This window comes from Phodopus roborovskii, unplaced genomic scaffold (assembly GCF_943737965.1).
Source record: "Phodopus roborovskii unplaced genomic scaffold, PHOROB, whole genome shotgun sequence".
Classification (NCBI taxonomy): domain Eukaryota; kingdom Metazoa; phylum Chordata; class Mammalia; order Rodentia; family Cricetidae; genus Phodopus; species Phodopus roborovskii.
Window position 1 is genome coordinate 32,683,187 of NW_026126433.1, and position 22,676 is coordinate 32,705,862.

Sequence of the window (22,676 nt, forward strand, 5' to 3'; positions counted from 1 at the left end):
AACTTTGTGATCATCTATCTGGCTTTGCTGTTCTTTCCTTCCACTTCTATCCTCTCCCTTCCCACCTCCTCTGCTTCTGCCTTTTCTTTTTGATACATAATAATAAAGATTAAAACTGTGACATTCTGTCTTCATAAGCCTTGTCCCCTCTTCTCTCTCTATGCCTGTATAGTCTATGAAGTTTCTGTTTTATATTATTATACATGTGAGTAAAGAAAATATATTTGATTTGTCTCAAGAATGGGATCTCAAAGCTATGGCCTATGTGTCTTTATGTGTTTTGCAAATATTTTATTTGAAAAATAAAAGTCTTGTTGTCTAACCCAGATTAGCCTTGTATTTGCAAGGCTCATGCCCACCTCCTCATGCCCTTGGGGTTGTAGGCATAGTCCACCATGCAGGCTCTCTCTTGTTTTAAAAAGTGTGTTTCTTAGTTACTTTTCTATTGATGTGATGACCGAGGCAATTTATGGAAGAAAGGTCTTATTTGGGGCTTACAGTTTCAGAGGATCAGAGTCTATGACTATCATGGCAGACAATAGCATTGCAGCAGGCAGGTAGGCGTGACAATGGAGCAGTGACAGAGAGCTCAGTTTGAGACACTAATGTGAAGCATAGAGAGCTAATTGGGGATGTCATGGACTTTTGAAAGGTCAAAGCCTCAGTGGCACCTCCTCCAATAAAACCACACTTCTTGGTCCTTCCCAAACAGCGCCAAATATTTTAATATATGAGTCTATGGCATGTGGGGGTGGGGGTGGCACATTCTCTTTTAAACCACCACTGAGAAACATCTACTTGTTTCAAAAGTTACTTTAACTTCAATTGCTTTTAACTTAACTACGATACTTCCTGATCTATATGTGCCATTGAATTTGCTTTCTCAACAAAATAGTGCTGAGTTATACACATTGCTACAGTCTTAGTTATTTAGCACCAAGTGACAAATTAGCCAAGCTTGGTATGTTTAAAACAGCACAGATCATCCCAGAGTCTCTGTGTGTCAGGAATCTGGGTACAGTTTAACCAGACCCTTTACTTCAGTTTTTCTCATGAGGCTGCAGGCCAGGCTAGGTTCACCTAAGACAGGAATGCTATCAAGCACATTAAGTGATTTTGGCAGAATTAAACTCCTCATAGACTTCTTGGCTAAGGACCTCTCTTCTTGCCAGCTGTTGCCAGAGTTTACCTTCTGTTTCTTGAAAGGTGGCTCTCTCTACTGCAAATATGAGTTTTTAATTTATATAATATGAACATTTAAATAAATTATTAATTTTCAATACATAATAATAAGAATAAATTCTGTTTGAATGGATTCTGTTTAAAAGCTAGTGCCTAATTTTTGAAGTCTTTATAATTTGACTCCAATAATCTAATTAAATTTGTTAATTCTCCCTAACAAGGATCATTTTTAGGCAGATAAATTTAACAATTCTGTTTTGATTCTTTCCTAAAGAATTTAGTTGACTTTGATCTCTTGTTTGTTCCTATTGAATATACTTTTTATATTATATATTTAATATTTTATCCTATACTGACGCCATGTGTTTACTCATTGTAGATTTTATTGACTGAATGGCTAAAGATTATTTTGTGACCATAGTTATTTTCAAGTACATATTTTTTGTTTCATTTATATTGCCAGTGAACTGATTAAAGATAAATAAGTAGCCTGGTATGGTGGCACATGTTATGTTGCCTTTAATCTCAGCACTTGGGAAGCAGAAGTAGGTGGATCTTGGTGAGTTCAGAGCCAGCTGGCTAACAGAGCAGGTTCAGGTCAACCAGAACTACATAGTGAGACTCTGTTAAAAATAAAAGTAAATAAATAGATGCTAATGTGTTTGAATTGCCTATTATTTTCCTTTGGTGCTAGATATCTTTTGAGTGAATGGATCCAGAAGGAATTCTAGAAACTGAGGATTCAGAAAAGTCAGTATTTTCTTCCCAGCAAGAATATGAAGAATCCCAAGAAGCACAGGAAACAGGCTTGGAGAACCCCCTCTTGAAGCCAGCTCTCACGGGGGATGTAGAAGGTTTGCAGAAGATTTTTGAGGATCCTGAACATCCCCACCATGAGCACGCTGTGCAGCTGCTTCTGGAAGAAGACATTGTTGGGAGAAACCTGTTGTATGCAGCATGCATGGCTGGGAAAAGTGATGTAATTAGAGCCTTGGCAAAGTATGGAGTGAATCTGAATGAAAAAACTGCCAGAGGTATTTCATCTTTCATCAGTTATCATTTGTGACCACCCTAAAGATGTACCTTGAAGTTTTGTTATCGAATAAGTGTGATGCGCCAGCTTTATACATTATTGCATAACTATTTCAAAATTTTTAATTTTTAAAATTAAAATGAACAGTTAAATTTCTTTTTTTTTCTTTTTTCTTTTTTGTTTTTTGAGACAATGTTTCTCTGTAGCTTTAATGCCTGTCCTGGAATTCACTCTGTAGACCAGGCTGGCCTTAAACTCATAGAGATCCTCCTGCCTCTGCCTCCAAGGTGCTGGGATTAAAGGCGTGCACCACTACTGCCCAGTTTAAATTAATTTTTTCTTAAACCCAAACTTATTGATCATTTGTGTTTATGCCATGAATGAAATATTGGTTATAAAGTTAGAAAAAAAACTAGTGTAATGTCCTACCCTAGGAGATTGAGCGGCCAGGGGTTTGACAGTAGTTCAGTTGGTAGCTTTCAGTGTGTACAGTGCACCCATTGGTGTCAGAACAACACTGTGGAGTTGGTTCTCTCCTTTCGCCTTTATGTGGTTTCTGGGGATTGAACTCAGGTCATCAGGATTGTACAGCAAGCACCTTTTCCTACTGATCTATCTTGCCAGCCCCTCATTGTACAGTAGAAGAACCTCCAAAATTGAGCCCAATAAAACTTATTTTCTTTATAAGCTAATCCTTTCATAATCATTACGATAATTGAAATTTGACTACTAAAAGCTTGGTTTTATCTGATATTGTTACCTTTGCTTGGTATTATTTTCTATTTGCAGGAAATACCTCTTTTCTATCATCTACTGTCTAGTCTATATGCCTTATCAGTTAGGGTGAGTTTGTTACAGGCAGTATACAGATGAGTGTTCTTTTCCCTGCCTTTTATTTTTTTAAATTTAATTTAATTTTTTTATTTTATTATTTTATTTTATTTTATATAACAAAGTTCAATTAAATGAAAACAAACATTTATACACAATATTTGGGAATTTTGGCGTCGTTCTTTCCAAACTACTTCCTGCTGGTAAGGGGCGCTGTCATGGGGGATTCTAAGAAGATTCAGAAATCCTGGCTGTAGTCTGTAAGGCTGCTTTGTCCAGCTGTTTTGAATGTAGGATCACCTTGTACTCTGTTTCAGGCGGTCTGGCGTGATCAAACCACATTAGTCTGGAAGGAATCCACATCTTTTCATTTTCTGTGGAAACACAAATAGAAATCCTTTTCCCTAGTAACTTGTCCTTCAACTTAAATTTTGGAGTCAAAGCATTTTTTTAAAATTTAATTTATTATTTTACATGTCGATCCCAGTTCCCTCTCCCTCCCTCCCTCCCTCCCTCCCTCCATCCCTCCCTCCTTCCCTCCCTTTTACCCTCTCTGCCCTCTCACATGCACTCTAAACACCCTCCCCTCCCATCCCCCCACCCCAATTCCATATGTAGGGGAATGCCATCCAATTGTTTTCCCTGCCTTTTAATCTGTATTTTTTAATGTTTCTTTTTATTTTTAATTTTTATTTTACATATCGATCCCTGTTCCCTCTCCCTCCCTTCCTCCCTTCTTCCCTCTTTCCCTCTCTCCCACCCTCCCTTTCTCCCTCCCACCTTCCCCTCCCACCCATCCCCCACACCACATGTAGGGTGATGACTTCCAGGAGGGATCATCTAAATCTGTCAAGTCATTTGGAGTAGGGACTAGGCCCTCCTTCCTGCCTCTAGGTTAAGGGAGTATCCCTCCATGGGGATTGTGCTCCCAAAGTCCCAAAGGGATACATCCTGGTTCCACTGTCCAAGGTCCCTTAGACTTCCCAGGCCTTCTAATTGAGACCCATGTTCAGGGGGTCTGAGTCAGTCCAAAGCTGGATTCCAAGCTATCAGTTTGGGGGCCCATTAGCTCCTCCTTGTTTAGGTCAGCTGTCTCTATGTGTTTCTGTAGCCTGGTCTTGTCCTCCCTTTCTGCATTTGGATTCCAGTTCGGCTCAGTGTTTAGTTGTGGGTGTTTGCTTCTGTTTCCATCAGCTACTAGATGAAGGCTCTATGGTGGTGGAAAAGTTAGTCATCAATCTCATTATCAGTGAAAGGCATTTATGGTAGCCTTTCCACTGTTGCTCAAATTGTTAGTTGGAGTCAGTCTTGTAGGTCTCTGGACATTTCTCTAGAGTCACTTTTCTCTTTGAACCTATAATGGCTCCCTCTTTTATGTTCTCTCTCTCTCTCTCTCTCTCTCTCTCTCTCTCTCTCTCTCCTGTCTTTTATTTCTCCCCTGACTTCCTAGTCCTACATGTTTTCCTCTCCTCCCCTTCTCTTTCTCCTAGCTCCCTCTTCACTCACTGTCCCCCTCCACTCCCAATATGCTCAGGAGATCTTGTCCCTTTCCCCTTCTGTGAGGGACCTTATATGATTCTCTTAGAATCCTCCTTGTATCCTAGTTTCTTTGGCAGTGTGAGTTATAGGCTGGTGATCCTTTGCTGTATGTCTAAAATACATATATAAGTGAGTACATACCATGTTCCTCTTTTTGTGACTGGGTTATGTCATTCAGGATGATTTCTTCAAGTTTAATCTGTATATTTAAATAAGGACTATGAGACATTTTCATTAAAGCTTATTATCAATATGTAACTATTTACTCTTGTCATTTTGTTAGTTGTTTTGTTTGTTTTGCATATCCTTTGTTATTTTCTGTTATAGTCTTTGAAGATTTGTATAGTACTGAGGTTCAATTTTTTCTTTGTGTGTCTATGTGTTGGATAGTTTTATGTTAACTTGATACAAGCTAAAGTCATCTGATAGGAGGGAACCTCAAGAAACTGATTCCATAAAATTAGGTTACAGGTAGAACCTGTAAGGCATTTTCTTAGTGATCAATGGGGGAGGGCCTAGCCCATTGTGGTGTCATCCCTGGTCTTGTGGACCTGAGTTCTAAAAGAATGCAGGGTGAGCATGCCATGAAGAGCAAGCCAGTAAGCAGCACTCCTCCATGGCATCTGCCTCCAGGATCCTGCCCTGTTTGAGTTCCTGTTCTGACTTCTTTTGATGATGAACAATGATATGGAAATGTAAGCAAATAAACCCTTTCCTTTCCAAGTTGCTTTGGTCATGGTGTTTCATCACAGCAGTAGTAACCTAAGATAGCAATATTCTATTGCTGAGTTTTATATTTTCTCCATTTAGAAAGGTTTATTTTTATTTTTTACTATTTGTGTGTGTCTGTGTGTAGTATGTGCATATGATTGCAGTGGTCTGTGCATGCCAGAGGAGGGCGCCAGATCCCCTGGAGTTGGAGTTAAAAGCCATTGTGAACTTCCTGACCTGGACATTGGAAATGAAACTAGGATCCTTTGCAAGAGCCTTAACCTGTGAACCAGTGAACAAGTGTGTTACCACTTTATTTTTCATGTTAGTCATTGTCTTTTTAGTTATAGAAATGGTTTCTTTCTTCGGTCTTGCCTTTCATCATTTCAGTTCTTAGAGTTGAATTTATCATGGTCACACTCTATAATTAGAAGCAGCATTTTGTGTTTCAGTTTCCTTACATATAGTTGAAATACCAGTCCCCAGTGCTAAGTCAGGATGAGGATGAGGTCTGAATGCACTGGTCCTTGTGAGGTTCATAGGGTTGTTGCAGTGATTAAATGAAGGACATACAGAGTTTCAACACATTCATTCTTGCTCAGATCTTTTTGTCTCTTTGGCTATTTAAAGGAGTCATTAAGTCTATTCTTAGGGGTAAGTGTAGTGAGTTGTTACAATTTATATCAACTTTGCTTCTCTTTTGAAATTTCTCATACCAGAAGCATGACTCAGTCACCCTGGGTACCAGTCTACACTACATCCAAATGGGTCAGGCTTATGGCCAGAGATAAGAGTTTAGCAACATCTCCTCTTCCAGCAGTTTACATGCATGTGTGTGTGAGTGCATGTGCGTGCATATGTGTGTGTGTGTTCTTTAAATGAGCCATTTTGGAATTTGCACAAATTTAAAGTTACAATCTATCCCCTTATATGTGTCACCAGTTGCCACACTTTTTTTGTTGAGTGTCTTGTGAACAAAGGACTGACTCACACTTTCCCTTGGCCAGGGTCTGTAAGTGAAAGTGTTTCCCTTTTCAGGGTAATATATGATCTTTTGAATCTGCAATTTCTGACAAACTAGAGGCTGCCTAAAGCCAGAGTTTTCCTGCATGCTTCTAGAATGAAAGGTTTGGTTCTTTTTTTCAAGACAGGGTTTCTCTGTGTCAAAGCTCTGCTGGAAAGGTTGGGTTCTTAAGACAAGTGTTGGCCAGGGAGTCACTGGATATGGGCCAAATGATAGCCCAGGCCACCCACCAGTGTACATGTCCCCTGCGTGAGGGACTTCCTGGTTGTGCATAGTATGGAGCTTGTGACAAGCACACTGTGAGCCCCCAACTCCAAAGTTCTTTTAGTGAGTCCTGATAGTAAGTTTTTGTGTTGAAACCCCAATTGAGATAATTTCTAATTGCTTTCTAGAACCTGGGACTTTGGGCATGTTAGGCAAGAGCTATGTCACAAAGGTGTGTCCTTAGCCCTGGCTCCCCGGCTTAACTGAGGCCTCTCAAAACAATAGAAGAATGACCGTGATCTTTGATTTTTATACAAAGCAGTGGAAAAAACTCATGTTTCCACCTTTACTGCTGTACCTCAGTAAGTTCAAGAAATTACTTTTTCTAATTTGGCAAGTCATACTTTCAGCTTTAATTCAAAAGATTAATTTACAAACGAAAGCATACACAGTGATAGTGATTTAGATTAACAGTAAAGCTAGAGTAGTCAGAGTATGACGAAAATTCCTTAAAGTCATATAGGCTTGTAGTTCCAAAGTGGACAACTTGCTAGGAAGGTTGCCATCTTTTTGTTGTGGAGGAGCTCAGGAGTTAAGCTGCCAGCGTTGGTATCTTGAATCCATCATTTTACTGGCTGTGTTCCTTGAGCCAGGTTTCTGAGCATCTCTGAATTTTAGTTTCCTTGTCTGTAAGATGAGGATTATAATAATTCTGATGCTATAGTGTCACTAAAATTCACTGAATTTACTATGCAGAACACTTAGTGCCTGGCTTGTAGCAATTGGTACTTGATTATGTTTATGATCTGCTACATAAAATAGTCCGGAATAATACACAGATGTACCTTGACTTGAAATCATGACCCAATGGACCGTAAGCAGAAACATGCATTTAACATAGCTAGCCTGGTCATCAAAGTGTATAACACTATAGCTGAGGACATGCCTGGGAACTGCATATCCTGTGATTACATGGCTGCCTGGGAGCTGCTGCTTGCTGTAGGCTGTACAGTATCAGTGTATCAGCATACTGGAACATGTATCACTAGCCTTGGAAAAGACTGAACATCAAAGTTTCAAGTGTGCTTTCTGCAGAATATGAATGCCTTTTTTTTTTTTTTTTTAACCATCGTACAGATAAAGACCCTGTCAAGCCCTCCTAAGTCTGTTTGACCTGACCATCTTCACTCTGATAGGGTACACGCTCTTACACTGCGCTGCAGCCTGGGGCCGTCTGGAAACTCTGAAGGCCCTGGTGGAACTGGATGTTGATATAGAAGCTTTGAACTTCCGGGGAGAGAAAGCACGAGATGTTGCGGCTCGCTATTCTCAGACTGAGTGTGTTCTTTTTCTGGACTGGGCAGGTAAGGAGCACAAGTATTGTTAAAATGATTGAGGCCATGGAATGAGGTGATTAACATTTCTACCTTCCAGATAGATGCTGTACTTTCTATTGTAATTTTTTTTCTCTTTCACTTTGCTATTGACCATGAAGCATTGCTCTTAATTATAACTGTCTCTCTTCTCTATCTCCTCTCTTTCTTTCTATGTCTTCTTGGTTTACCAACTTCTAACAATTTAAGCAATACATTTCCATGAGATTATACATACAATATATGTTCAAGGTTGTTTTCTGAGACATACGTGTGTATATGTGTGTGTTGTTGTTGTTGTTGATTTATCAACGTGTAACAACTTAAGTAATACATTTCCATGGAATGATGCATGCAGTATATGCTCAAGGTTGTTTTCTGAATGACCTAGGCAAAGTACACTATTTCTTAAATATTTAAATGTTAGCATATTTTGGTAATATATTTGACTCTCCAGAGAGAAAAATTGTTACTGATAATGAAAAAATGTTTTCCTAGGAAAAGTTAACCTATGTTGCTAGTGGCCCAAATCACAATTACTCTTTTGCATGGGAGGACTTCTGAGATCTGTTGTTTTTCTCAGTTTGGTCCCTGGTTACATGACTATTTTGTTTATGGATTTCTTAAAGAATTTTATGTCTTTTATGCATATTCCTTTTCAACAGAGTCCAAAAATCTATGTACTACCTTGAATTTTGCTCACATTTTTCTCTATCATCCTCAATATCTGTAAAATACAGTTTGAAACACCTTTAGGAAGACACACCTGTGTAACTTGCCGTGTGGGATTATAAACTTCAAACCTTTTTGTATGGTTAGCTGCGTGCATGTGCTGAGCAAGCTTTTATGGAATGCCCACTGCTGAATATGCTAATATTGTTGTAGGCACAACTGGTTGTTTCTGCCATCTGGACATTTTTTTTTAAGGAGGAACCATCCTCTAGAAGGCATTTGACACTTATTTAACAGTATCAGAAAGATGTGAGTACAAAGAGAAAGGTTAAAGGTAAAAATTGGCAGGAAAGGCAGTCCATGCCCTGAGGTAGAGATCAGGAAGCCAGCTTGTGGGAGTTCACTTGGGTCTTGCCAAATGAATGGTATTTGAATATAAAGTAGCAGAACTAAGAGCATAAATGGAATGTTAGATCTGGGAATGAAAGTGACACGATTGCCTTACTGGAGCCTATGTCATGGCTTCCATAGACAATCGAGAGTGTAGGTGAAGGGGGTGAGCACACGGTCCCTGGAGGATGCTTAGGTTTGAATCCTACATGAGCGTGAGCCGATTACTCCAGTTCTTTGTAGCTGAGTTTCATTTTCTGGAAAAAGGGGCCAATAATGTATCCTTCCTCTTGAGACTTGTGAAAGCAAAATAATACAGTGTTAAGCACATAGCAGCTACCTATCATGTTGAAAAAAATTGCCAGGCTGGAAAAAAAAATGCTGCTGCTATAATTACCACCAGCTTGTACCCTTACATCAGGTTAAGGTGTTTTCATTTTATTCTGGGAGCCACATTGGTAAGTGTGGGTTCTTTTTCAGTTGAGTGGAAAGCCAGACTTGTCTGAAAATTTTCCACTGAAGGTTGTGGCAAAAAAAAAAGAACCCTACGCCAGCTCCCAAAGAAACCTTTCATTCTCAGACAGTCCTGGAAATAGATTTCTTCTGCACTTGACTGAGTTACATTTGCATATGCTTAGATTTCATATCCTTGGTCTCCTCTCCTCCTTTGCTCTTCCTCCTCTTTACTTTACGTTGTTGCTTTAATTTCTTAAAGGAAGAATGTTGGGACACCTGCTTCAGGAACTTGGTCATCATGGATGTTGTGGCCAGCAGTCTACAGAGTATTTGTTCAATGTCGTAGATGGATGCACTCTCTAGGTCACTGCTGTGTTTCTCTAGAGAGGCTTGCTTTTTCTGCTGAAAGAGCAAAACAAATGAGTTCTGTCTTATTTCAAAGTAAGCTTATATTCTGGATAAGCAAACTTAAACACTAAGATGTTTATATCACACGTTTATATGAAAAGGAAGGTTACTATAGAAGACTGAAGGACAGACAGATGCTCTTCTTTAATGAACAAAGCAAGACTAGATTGATCATTGTTACCTCCAGCATCATTGTTACCTTCAGCAAACACTGGTTAGTGTTTTCTAGGGTGAGAACATTTTCCCAAGAGAAATTAGGATGTTTTTCTTCAGGACATGGAGAAATTGAGTCAGTTCTAACCTGATGGCTTCCTCCCTGCAGACTAGCTCCCACGGTATTGGAAGGTGCTAGACATGCTGTCCCCGTCTTACCCAGCTGTCAACCCTGTGAACTTCAGGAGTGACTGGCATGGCAAGATGTGTTCATGGGTGCAATGTGGCACAAGTATTACAAGGGTAACCAAGTGCCATTTATGGCCTGCTCTACAGGGGTAAACACATGCCTGCTACTGCACATCTGGCGGAGAACCCGTGAGTGCAGAGCTCACAGGTCTCATTGGTGAACCTGCAAATATTAGTTTTCTCAGTTGCACTCTAAAATTGGATCTCCTACATGTAGATTTGTGAAACTCTTTGACCGCATCAGAGAAATGCCTTTGTGCAGTGGATAATAGTTCATGTAGAAACTTATGACTGGTCAAAACATGGGGAATAAATGACTGGAGTATACAGACCTAAATGTGACATCTGTATCACACCCCCACCCCTCAGGCATCATGGAAGACAGGGGCAGAAAGTCTGAAGGATCCAGAGACCAGGGAGGACCAGAGACAAACATTATCTCCTGACCATGACAGGAATTCTGCACTCACAAACTTTATAGCACTTGTGATTGCCTGCACAACACCTGCACAAGATCAAGTCAATTCACCTTTTATTGGTGGAGTGGGAAGGGGCTCATAAGCCCTTACTCCTAAATGAAAGCTTACCTAGGATGTAGGAGGCCCTGGGTTCAATTCCCAGAATCAAACAGATGAAAAATATTTTCCATTACTAAGATCACTATCTAATACAGTAATATTTTTAAAATTTTTAATTACTTAGTTTTTATTTTACATGTCGATCCAAGTTCCCTCTCCCTCTCTTCCCCCCCTCACATGCACCCTGACCACCCTCCCCTCCCATCCCCCCACCCCAATTCCACATGTAGGGCAATACCATCCAGGTGGGGTCATGTAAATCTGTCAAGTCATTTGAAGTAGGGATTAGGACTTCTCTCCTGTCTCTAGGTTAAGGCAGTATCCCTCCATGGGGAATGTGTCTGCAAGGTCCTTTTGTGCATCAGGAATACATCCTGGTTCCACTGTCTGAGGTCCTTTAGACTGCTCAGTCCTTCTGGCTGAGACCCATATTCAGGGGGTCTGAGTCAGTCCCATGCTGGATTCCCAGCTATCAGTCTGGGGGCCCGTTAGCTCCTCCTTGTTCAGGTCAGCTGTCTGTGTTTCTGCAACCTGGTCTTGTCCTCTCCCTCTGCATCTGGATTCTAGTCCTATCATTTTGAAGGTCAAGGAGGCATGTGTGCACACATATTCAGCAGCATTGTCTCTAATTATAGTGCCATCTATTGGCAAAATTGGGAATTGAAAACCATTTCCCACTAAATTCTAACATTTAGAAATTAGTTTACAGTCCTTTGGGAAGCTCATGCTAACTTTTGTAATGAGCTTTCTTTGATAGAATCTTAGGTTTTCCAAGAGATCCCTTTTTTTAAATATTTTTTTTATTTAATTTTATATAACAAAGTCCAATTAAACCAAGAGATCCCCTTATTTCAGATCATTTTATGAGGAGGCTGAGAAACAACACATGACTTTCAGAAGGACAGACAGGTGGCCTCATTTCCTATAACCACATCTACTGCATCTCAACATTTTGGTGTGTTTTGTAACTTGAAAATAGGAGTTGGAAGAGATGGTTTAAGGATCTTCTGATTAAATTCACCACTGTGGAACTCTGAAGAGTGTACCCCACACTGCTAGACAACGGAAGTGGGGAGGGTGAGCGGGGAGCAGGGGAGGGTAACCTCAGAGAACTGGATAACCTTGCCCTGTGCACTCTTTGAGATCCTACAACTCCTCCTATTTGCATCACAAATTCACCTTTCTTTGGTGCCTGGTCCATTTCATCCATAGGTAATGCACAGATAAGACAAACAGGATTAAGAAGAGAGCTTGCACTAGGATGTACATGAGGCGTAAGGAACCCTGGATTAAGTCCACGTTAGCAAAGTTGCAGCAGAGTTTGTCCAGAGGGTAGGGTAGACAGTGGGATGGAAGAGCCTTAACTTTCAGGTAGTGTACTTCCTCTGGAAAAATCTCCCATCCGACCTTTGTCCAGGTTGTCCCATCACAAATGCAGAAGCTCTCTCTGAAGAAACAGAAGAACAGCAGGGGAGAAAGCACAGATAGTCTTTGGTTAGACATCTTTTAGTCTTAACTGAGAAATCTTAAGGTAAAAAATTGGTCAGACAAGGCAGAAAATGCCCCAAGCACTGGTTAATGTGGTGCTTCCGTCAAGGCCTGTCAGATAATCCTGTTAGGCAGACCAGCACACCTAGCAAAATACACAGGGATGATCATTGTTACATCGTCAGTCATAGTGACTCAGGGGTGAGTTCAGTGACATCATTTAAAAATGCACTGGAATGAAAAGCTGCGCCCAGCTAATCACCCCAGGTTTTTGCACCCAGCTAATCACCCTAGGTTTCATGAACAATCTGCTAAAATTTTTGGTCAGGAAATGTATTTAGCAATAGGCATGCAATCATAATAAGGAAACCTCATGAAAACAGACAAACAAACAAAAACCTCCCAAAAGTTGTGAAGTCTTGCTACGGAGCAGCAGAAAGATTGGCTGCTTGGGATACTGCTGTCACATGAGAGGCAGACTGTGTGAGAGAGAACTAGGATGTTTAGATGGGGAGATTTCCACACAAAACATTGTGTTTACTTTGGCTCAAGTTTCAGGTAAACTTTCTTTAAAGTTCCTTATTTCAGTTGTTTTATTACAGTGGCAGAAAGTCTATTAATAGTGTAGGTACTAAATGTTAAGAGAGCCCCCATCAAGAAAATAAGGTTTGGAGGGAAAGACATCAATATGGACAGGCAGCTTTTTGCTGATGAATTATTGGGGAGTATGTATTATGCGTTCTCTAGCCATCCTTCAGAAGTCAGGATGGACATTAAATTATCCACATAAGATCAGGAGGAGCCTCTTTCTGACTGGATGAATCTCTGTGATATGCAGGGAGTCTCACAAGGACTTTGCCAGTGTTACATTGATAGAAACACCATTTTAAACAAAAAGACGGAGAGAAGACAAAATAAAAAGTACTTTCTGCCTCACTTCCTTCATTCCTTCTTTTCCACCTCCTTCTGAACCAGGGTCTTACTATGAGGTCCAGGCTGTCCTGGAACTCTATGTAACCCAGTCTAGCTTTAAAACCACAGATCCTTCAATCTCATCCTTCAATCTCAGCCTCTTTTTTTAAAAAAATATTTTATTTTATTTTTTTTTATTTTTTCAAGACAGGGTTTCTCTATGTAGTTTTGTAGACCAGGCTGCCCTCAAACTCACAGACATCCATCAGTCTCTGCTTCCAGAGTGCTGGGATTAAAAGCATGCACCTCCACCTCCCAGCTCAGTATCAGCCTCTTAAGTGTTGGAATTATAGCTTTGAACTACCAGGTCAGGTTAAATGATATAACTCACAAAAAGGGGAAGATGATTTAGTGGGTGGATCCTTGGGTTCAGTGGCTAAAGAAACAGGCCCATAGGGTAAAGAGATATACTCATGTCTGAAACCTAGTGGAATTTGTATGCTGTGATTTGAATTATTTTGAATGGCAATGTCTATGCCTGTGTTCTGTGCTGGTGCCACCATTAGAGTTGGAAGAAGATAGTGTCTAGCTCACTAGGACCACAGATAGAGAGGAATTGTGGCCTAGGACAGATCACATACAGTGTCACCCTATAATCATTTAGTCGAGAATTTGGGTTTGAGTTGATTAGGTCATAGCTTTTGGGGGCATTAGGATGGGGTAGATGTATTTTGCCTGTGAGATGCATGTGAATTGTGAGTGGATGAGAGAGAAGGCTGAGTAATGGCTAACAAATATCTAGATTCAGATCCCTGAAGCATGTGACTGCTATATCATATAGCAAAAGAGATGTTGCAGATCTGTGGAGTCCATAAGTGGGAAGGCTATCCAGTTTGGACCCACATGTAATCAGTGTTTTTATGAGCCAAGACAGAGGGAGGTTTGACACAGAAAAGGAGTTAACTTGGTGACAGATGCAGAGATCAGAAAGATGTATTTGAAGATGGAGGAATGGCCATAAGCCAAGGAACACAGCCAGCCAGTGAAGTTGAAAAAAGTGATGATCCTTGTCTCTGCTCAGAGCCTGCAGGTCAGCAGAACCAGCCTCAGCAATTTGGCCTCTGGAACTGAGAAAGGATGAATTCCAACTGTTTTAACCCACCCAATTTGTGGGTAATAGATACAGCAGCCACAGGAAACTATTTTTTATCATGTCTAACATAATTTGGAACTAACCTATAATTTCTAGCATTCAGTAACTCTATATAAGAATATGGTAAGCCCTTCTATTTATTTAAGGCTTTCATTTCTCTCAACATAGTATACTTTTAAGCAGATCTTGTGGTGTGTGTGTGTGTGTGTGTGTGTGTGTGTGTGTGTGTGATGACTATGGTGTTAAAGTAAATGAAAGTATTTTAAGGATTTTTTAAAAGAGGAAATCTATTTTTGAAATGTGTGTGTGTGTGTGTGTGTGTGTGTGTGTGTGTGTAAGCTCAAGAAAAGAGAAGCAAGTGACAATCTGCCTATCGGAAATATTTTTCTCTTGTTGCTCTTTTCTCCAGGATGAACATTTTCACAGATATGGTAAATTTGGCACCCAGTGTCATGTTTTATATTTCTTTGTGTCTTCAAAAATCCTAACATAATTCTAGGGACACACTGAGTGTTCTGAAGTGATGTTTCCTTGAGGGCTGTTTTACCTGAATTTCTCAAAGACAGCGACTGTGGACCCTCTACACAAACCTCATTGAGTTCTGGCTGTGTGATGGGCTGCACAAAAGGGCAGCTTGCTCTCCCTTTTTCTTATTTTACATTTTTCTGTCCTGTTCTTTCAGATGCAAGGCTGATTCTGAAAAAATTTATTACAAAGTCCTCTCTCATCATTACTGACCCAGAAAAGGGGCCAGGGAAACTCCTCAAGGAAGACAAGGTACCGTGTTGTGATTATTGCCTGCCCTGATGTTCTAGAGGTAGACAGTTTTCCCTGTGCTCTGCAGCCCTTCTCCCGTTCCTTCCTTTCCCCCTCTCTCTTCCTTCTCTAGTAAACTTCTGATAAGAGATTAGATGAAACAAAGGAAATGAAATTGATGTACAAAATATTTCACCTGACCACATGGGTGAATGTTAGAACATTGTATTGAGTGAAAATTTGGAAAAAACAAAGCCATTAAAACTTGCAAAGGTATTTAGAAAGCTTACCCTCCTAAATATATCTATTTTAATAGTAAAACTACAATGGGAGAAGCATGCTTTGGTCTCTGGTCTCAGGGGCAGGTAGTGAGAGGTGAGGAGGAACTGGGAGCTGTTAATTTTCTATTCTTCTGTTGGAATCCTCTGATATTCAATTCTATATAAAACATACATGATACACTTTAGTACATATGTATATGTATATATTATGTGTATCAAATCTTCCATAATGAGAAAAAATACAAATATTGATTTGGCACATATTAAAATTGTGCCCAATAAGCTGGGCATAGTGGAAGCCTGTATTCCAACATTTGGGAAGCTGAGTCAGGATGATTACCCTGAGTTCTAGGCAAGACTGGTTGCACTCTGAAAACCAGGCCAGTCAGAACTAACTAACAAGAACCTGTGCCAAAAACTAAATATATTCCAGGTATGAGAAATATGCAATGATTTTAAATTGCTTTTTGTGCTGCTGTGTAGGATCTGTGAGAATTTATTTTGACATGATTTGATGAAAATCCCAGTTAGCCATTACTCGTATCTTGATAAATAACTTTACAGTATTTCTTGTGAAGGGAAATACGGAAAACATTTGATGAGAGCAGATACGAGGGCTGTTGGACCTGCAACTCCCATGGCTCTCGCCATGAAGGAACAGTGCTTTGTCAACTGTGACTAGAAAAGCCTTTAAATTTCAATAAAAATGTAATATGTACACCCCACTAACTAGGAAAAAAGTGGCCCAGAACAAACTTAATGCCCTTTTCATTTCCAGTTTTATTACCCTGGATTTCTGATAGCAATTTTGTGTAATTTTCCTCTTTATTTACATAAACACAGATAATAGAGGTTTGTAAAGATGATCTTATTGCAAAAAAAGTGGGATCCTACTATATAGATTACCCTTATTAGTAACTTGCTTTCATTCTCTTTGGGTATCCTATGGACATTTCCTCGAATCTGTCTCTTTTGCAAGCCTCCATATCTATATCTTATTATTTAGCACTATGGGAAGTATACATCAACAGGTTGTTAATTTGTAATCATTATTATAAATATTACTGTAAGAAACACTTTTGTACTTTTAATTTTTTCTGGCTGACACATTCTGTCTGTACACATGAGGCATGTGTGAGAATTGTCTTTGAGAAGACACTAGGAATGTGTGTGGGTGTGTGGTTTGATATAACTTTTTGAACTTCCTCTTCCAGCACACCACTGAAAGGAAGTAAAATGCTATTTTTACTGAGTTTCCTGTAGCTCATACCATCCACCATTTCCCCAAAGCTTGTTTGTTTTTATTTTATGTGCATGAGTGTTAATCAGCATGTACATATATGCACTTGTGTAGTACCTATAGAGGCCAGAAGAAGGCGCAGGATCTCCTTGAACTGAAGTTACAGATGGTTGTGAACTGCCTTCAGGTTCTCTGTAACAACAGTAAGTGCTCTTAACTGCTGAGCCATAACTCTACCCCTACTTTTTTTTTTTAATCTTTTGCAAACACTTCTCTCATCAAGTGGGCTCAATAAAAACGGAATCAGGGAGAAAGAGTAGACTGGTTTAAGGTTTCTTGATGTTCAATGGTGAGTTTCAAGACTTCTTATTCTAATGGTTAGACAGTCCAGTAATCAGAAATTATATGCTATTTCAATTTTAATTAATTAAAATTAAATTTAATTTCAAATTTAGTTCTTAAGTCACACAAGCCAGCCTTCAAATACCCAAGAGCTAAATATACATAAGGGTTCAGATAACATATCCTTCAGTTTGCAAAGACAATATTACATTTATTTATTGTGTGTATATGTTCCTGTGAGTGTGTATGTGCCTGTGTGTGTGCGTGTGTTGTGTGCCTGTGTGCATCCACACATGTGCATGTGTGTTGAGGTCAGAGGACAATGTGGGTAAACCTGTTCTCTCCTTCCACTGTGTGGGTTTCATGTATCAAACTCAGGTCATGATAGAAGTGCCTTTAGCCACTAAGCTGTCCTGCTGACCCTAGCGATACTTCAGTCTTATTTTTCAATAAATAAGTGGCAGTAAATCCACTGTCTTTGCTCCCAGAACACTCTCCTCAATGCATGCCGTATGAAGAACGAGTGGTTGGAAACCCATCCAGAAGCTTCCATCAGTGAGCTTTTTGAGCAGAAACAACAACTGGAGGACATTGTGGCTCCCATCCTCACAAAAATGTCCACACCACGTAAGTTTTGGGCTTGAATGTCAGGATATATAATAATTCAGTTCAGTTTTGTTCTTTCTGATACACCATGACTTTTAACCATCCCGGTGCCCTCAGAAGTCAGAGGGTGTCAGACCCTTCAGAACTGGAAGTAAAGATGCTGGGGACTGAACCCAGGTCTCCTGCAAGAGCATCCAGTCCTCTTAGCCACTGAATGACCTTCCCAGCCCTGCCTTTGAGTCTTTTGAAATAGGGTCTTGCTATGTGACTCAGGTTTCCTGTGTCCACTGGGTGCTTGGATCTCAGGTGACACTTTGCCCAGTTTATGCCATTGATTCTAAATGAATGCTGGGTTACAGGAACCACCTTGCCTGGCTTATGCCATCAATTTTGACCTGAGATTCTCACCCAGAAGAGGATGCTCTTGTGGGAGACAGGGTATCAGAGTCTGGAAAAGATTATAATTCTGTTTTTGGTTGGGGGATACCACTGTGGAAATGATACCCAAAGACTGGAAGAAATGCACACATCAGAATCTCAATGACAAGTATACCTAAGATTTTTAAAAATGGCAGCATTATTGTCATAAACTTTTCATGAAATTCACCTCTTAAAGCTCCAATTAGTGCTTTTCAGTATATTCACAAAGTTGTGTAATCATTACCATTTCTAGTTTTAGGCCTTTTGCTACCCCATAGAGAAGCCTTCTATCCTTCCCTGCCAAGCCCTGATAATCATTGCTTTACTTTCTATCTTTATGGGTTTTTTTTGACACAGGGTCTTGTTATGTAGCCCTGTCTTGTTATGTAGCTTGTGATGTAGGCCAGACTGGTATGAAACTTGATATAAGCCTCCTGCCTCATCCTGTCAAGTGCTGGGATTACAGATGTGAGATATTCCCAGCTTGGATATAGTTACTCTGAACTCTTCATAAAAAGAATAACAACATGCACTTGCCCTTTGTGATTGGCTTATGTCCCTTGGCATACTGCTTATCTTGTTCATTTATTTTGTAACATGCCTTACCACTTAATATTGGTAAATAAAATTCCATTATATGGATACAAATTTAATTCATTCACCAACCAGAGGACATTTTGGTTTCCACTCTTGGGCCATAATGCTGATATGAACTGTGTCTATTGCCATATGCTTTCATTTTCCTTTGGTATGGGTCATAGGTAACTCCTACATCTAGCCTTCTGGGGAACTGCTAAGCTGTTTTCCATTCTCATCAGTGATGGACTACATAGCATGCCATTGTTAATGTTTATTCTTTTCCTTAAAACATCTTCAACACACTTAATGGGTGTGAAGTGACATCATACTCTGTTTTGAATTTCCTGATCACTAATCATTATAAACATCTTTTCACACATTTATTGGTCATTTGTAGAATTATGCTGGAGAGCTATTCATTTTGATTATTTTAAAATTTAAAATTGAGGTGCCTTGTTATAAGAGTTCTTCATATATTCTGAATACAAGCCTATTATCAGAAACATGACTCTGAGCTGGACATAGCAACAAATGCCTGCAATCCCAGCACTGAGAAGGCTGAGGCAGGAGGCTCATGAATTTGAGGTTACCTCAGGGCACTCACTACCCACTGTTGACAAATATACTTCATCTCTGTGTTCCCTGGAGCTGAAGAAAGGATGAATATGAGGGAAGAGCTGGACACACAATACTAAGAAAGGTTTATTTTGTGGGTCTCTCATCCAAGTCAATCAGGGGGGAGTTTTAAATGCCAAAGGAGACTTAATGAAAGTTTCCAAAATGCCTCCAGACCAGAATAATCAGGGTGTTGTCTTGAGTTACAAAAGGCTCTAATGTGAACTATTTCCACCTTATGAAAGAAGGAAGAAACTGGCACATCCAAATTGCAGCTGAAGATGAAAGAGTGACATTAAATTCCAACCTCCAGCCTCCACACAGGAATGTGGTGACACTTGTCTGTGTTATGGTTCAGTTAATGAACAGCTTTGCCACAGCACTGAGCCAACAATGTCCTGTCCTCTCAGAATAATGTGTGGTGCTGTGAGGTAACAGGGCTCACGATTTAGCAGCCAGCTTTCCACTCCTCTTTTGCCTATTAAGAGATGGTGCCGCCTGATTGCGTGAGTCTGTCATTTTCTTGGTTATATCTTTTAAAGCACAAAATCTTTGTCTTTCCTTTGGTTAGCTGTCAGTGTCATATCTGCCTAACCCAAGGTTACCAAGATGTAAATTTGTGTTTTTCGGTCAGGGTTTTATAGCTTTTGCATTTTTAATCCTGTGATATAGTTCGGTTACTTTTTAAAAAATATGGTGTGGCATGGAGTTCAAGTTCACCGTGTGTGTGCATTTGTGTGTGTGTGTGTGTGTGTGTGTGTGTGTGTGTGTGTGATTCATTACCTAAGCTTAAGCTTTTGATGTTTGTCAAGGGGGGTTGTGGGTCTTAAGAGGTTGAGACAATTAGGCTGGTGTAGCTGGTATAAGGAGGGCTCATCCTTGCCATCTATGTAACTATGTCTACTGAGCAGGTAGGTGGCACTCCCTTTAGGTACCTTGAAGGGAGACAAGTCTTTAGAGAATCCCCTGTCTCTCCCCCCCCCCAAGCAGCTGCTTATACAGATTGTGAGTAAAGTATGTATACCCGGAAAGGTGAACTTCAGAGAGGCCCAACAGAACAAAGAGAAAGCACCCAAAGCAGGAGGGATTGCTGCCCTGAAGCCAGGGTAGAGTGACAATTTTAGAGTGAAAGAACAGGCTACTGATGAAAGGTTCAGATTAGGGACTAAGGAGGTGGGAGCTCCCATCTGGCTGATTGTAGTACTCATGTCAAGGTAGGGCAGAAAATAGGGCCACAGAGTTAACTTGTGATCTTTTTGTTAAAACTACTGAAAAACAATCTGACAGCTTTAAGCTTTTTTTTGATGGGCAGTGGGATGCCATTACAGAGCTTTAAGGTCTGGAGAAAGTTCAGTCAATAAATTGCTTGCCGCACAAACATGAGGACCTGAGTTTGATCCCTAGAAGTCACTGAAATAGATGAGTAGGATGCCACGTGCTTGTTCCAATGTTGGGGTGGTGGACATAGGCAGAGAGCCCTGGGGCTCACTTGCAGACTAGACTTGCTAAATCAGCAAGCCCAGGCCAATGAGAGACTTTGTCTCAAAAAACAATGTGGGCTTGTCCTGAAGTGGGTCACTTGAAGTTGTCCTGTAACTTCCAAAAGCATGTGGATTCCCATGCACAGTACACATAGGTGCACCTGTACAAACTCCATGTGCGCGCGCACACACACACACACACACACACACACACGTTGTATGACTATAATCCCAGAACTCGGATAGCTGGAGCAGGAGGACCATGAGTTTGAGGCTAGTCTGGGCTAGCTAGTCTGAGGCCCTGCCTCAAACACACAAAGATACAGACCTTTAGGGTGACAGAGAAGAGGGACTAAGTAAGGGAGGATAATCTGGCTTTCTTTATGAAGTAGTTTGGAGGGAGAGGAAATTACAGGAGGTTCAGAGGTGATTAAGACTTCAGTGACAATCCATTTCCTACCTAGTCCATCACCATCACTGAACTTGGCTGGCAGCTCTCCTTCCCCCTCCTAACCTCTGCAGAAGAATTACCTCTCTCCTCAGGTCCCTTATGTTGCAGGTGTCCCCTCTAGGCATCTTCATAGCATAAGATGCTATGCTGGATCTTGATGGAACCTCTGAAATGATCCTTTATTTTACAATAGAGAAATGAAGATGAAAGAGGTTCAGCATTTTAATCAGAGTTCCTCTAGGCAGTGGTCTAAGAAACACTAACAGGCAAAACGTGTATGTGAAAAGTGTGTCCTTGTGGCTTTACCCAAGTGCCAGGGTTTAATTAATGGCTGATCCAGGCTAGGATATACTGATGTATTTCATGCCCATTGTTTGAAAAACCGGCTTTTGCGTATTCCATATCTCAAGCTAATTAAATTTCATTTAAAAATATGTTTCTTTCAGGTCAAGTGAAAAGTGCCAAATCGATGACCTAAGCCGTGGTCAGCAAAGCAATCAAGACTCTACCTTCTACAGGCCCCACATGGTGTAGAAGGCTACATTATCTTCCAGTATTAGATAAGACAAATCCTCCATTCTTGCAAGCTGAACTCAAGAAATGTTTGGGTTCAAATTCAGTCACCCTGGTTTTGTGTAAGGTTGTTCAGAATACTCACACCTGGCTCAGGGGCTTGTCCTCTGCTCCCCCAGACACATCTCATGAGTCCTCCAAGCATGGCTCTTCATGGGTTCCTGCATTCCTTTGGAAGAGCTGAGCAAGGATTTAAAAACCACACAGAGAAGGCCATAGTTTTCTGTGTAGCTGAGGTAAGAAATTTCCACTAGACTAGGGAAATGTATTTTAAAAAGGTGCACAAGGCCATTTCCAAAGGAAAAGCTTTTGTTCCTTCTCTTTCAAATAGGTAACACTAAGAATCATCTGGGGCAGGCTCCTCTGATTTTAGCTGTTACTTTCTAATGTCTGAATTAAAATTCATCAGGAATGTGGGAGACAGTTTCTGAGAAAAGCCCACTGTTACCTTTACTATGTATAATAAGTACAAATCCGTCTAGCCTCTCCTCTCCAGGGAATTTGGTAATATAGCTACTGTAACTGGCACCATGCCACTTCCTACCATTCTCTTTGATATTTTTTATCAAATTTTAAAGGTCTTGGTTACCCAGAAGTTCTTTGGAAAGTCCTTTTTCTAGTCAAATGAAGCAGGACCCCACATTTCCTATTTCTTTATGACTTTCTGGGAAAGATTTTATAGAATATAAAATGTAAAAAAAAAAAAAAAGAAAGGGGAGAGAGAAAATATTCCTCATTCTTACCACTTCCTCCTCTTTGTCTTGCTATGCAAACTATTTTCTCACTTTAGAGGAGAAACAGAACAAGGAAGCCATTCAGAGTAACACTTGCCAGGTGGTATTCTCCTTGACACAGCATTGAGGTAATCTTGGTTTAAATGTTTCCCCAAGTCTCACTTTTGAGATCTTTTCACTATTTCACTTTTCCTTTAGTGGCAACATTAATGTTGGCCCATCTGCGAGACACCCTGAGTATT

At 40.3% G+C, this 22,676-nt stretch overlaps 2 protein-coding genes across 5 annotated transcripts; one reads left to right on the forward strand and one right to left on the reverse strand.

The window, feature by feature from the left end:
• The first annotated feature begins 1,887 nt into the window (after positions 1-1,887).
• Positions 1,888-21,748, forward strand: Ankrd45 (ankyrin repeat domain 45). The gene is made up of 5 exons (XM_051186083.1): positions 1,888-2,216; positions 7,721-7,888; positions 15,039-15,133; positions 17,464-17,602; positions 21,574-21,748. Exons 1-5 carry the CDS (start codon positions 1,892-1,894, stop codon positions 21,603-21,605), a joined length of 759 nt encoding a protein of 252 aa, XP_051042040.1. The 5' UTR covers positions 1,888-1,891; the 3' UTR covers positions 21,606-21,748.
• Positions 6,914-21,381, reverse strand: Tex50 (testis expressed 50). Of its 4 annotated transcripts, none has more exons than XM_051186088.1 (4): positions 21,191-21,381; positions 11,983-12,250; positions 9,692-9,814; positions 6,914-7,211 (listed from the first exon to the last, which is right to left on the reverse strand). In XM_051186088.1, the coding sequence occupies exons 1-4, from the start codon at positions 21,256-21,258 to the stop codon at positions 7,110-7,112; spliced, it is 561 nt and encodes a 186-aa protein (XP_051042045.1). In that variant the 5' UTR covers positions 21,259-21,381; the 3' UTR covers positions 6,914-7,109. The 4 variants fall into 4 exon arrangements, with proteins under 4 accessions (XP_051042045.1, XP_051042043.1, XP_051042042.1 ...); XM_051186086.1 differs by having other exon boundaries at positions 9,692-9,817; XM_051186085.1 differs by lacking the exon at positions 6,914-7,211 and having other exon boundaries at positions 9,496-9,814.
• Positions 21,749-22,676: the final 928 nt, after the last annotated feature.

Excerpts from the sequence above, each read along its gene's own strand:
- Ankrd45 (XM_051186083.1), top strand. The coding sequence starts at position 1,892 with ATGGATCCAGAAGGAATTCTAGAAACTGAGGATTCAGAAAAGTCAGTA. Across the intron at positions 2,217-7,720 it reads GAATGAAAAAACTGCCAGAG|GGTACACGCTCTTACACTGC; the intron begins GTATTTCATCTT and ends TCACTCTGATAG. Across the intron at positions 15,134-17,463 it reads AACTCCTCAAGGAAGACAAG|AACACTCTCCTCAATGCATG; the intron begins GTACCGTGTTGT and ends CTTTGCTCCCAG.
- Tex50 (XM_051186084.1), bottom strand. The coding sequence starts at position 21,258 with ATGAAGATGCCTAGAGGGGACACCTGCAACATAAGGGACCTGAGGAGA. Across the intron at positions 12,251-21,190 it reads GAGGTAATTCTTCTGCAGAG|AGAGAGCTTCTGCATTTGTG; the intron begins GTTAGGAGGGGG and ends CTGTTTCTTCAG. Across the intron at positions 9,818-11,982 it reads GGACCAGGCACCAAAGAAAG|CAGAAAAAGCAAGCCTCTCT; the intron begins GTGAATTTGTGA and ends TTGCTCTTTCAG.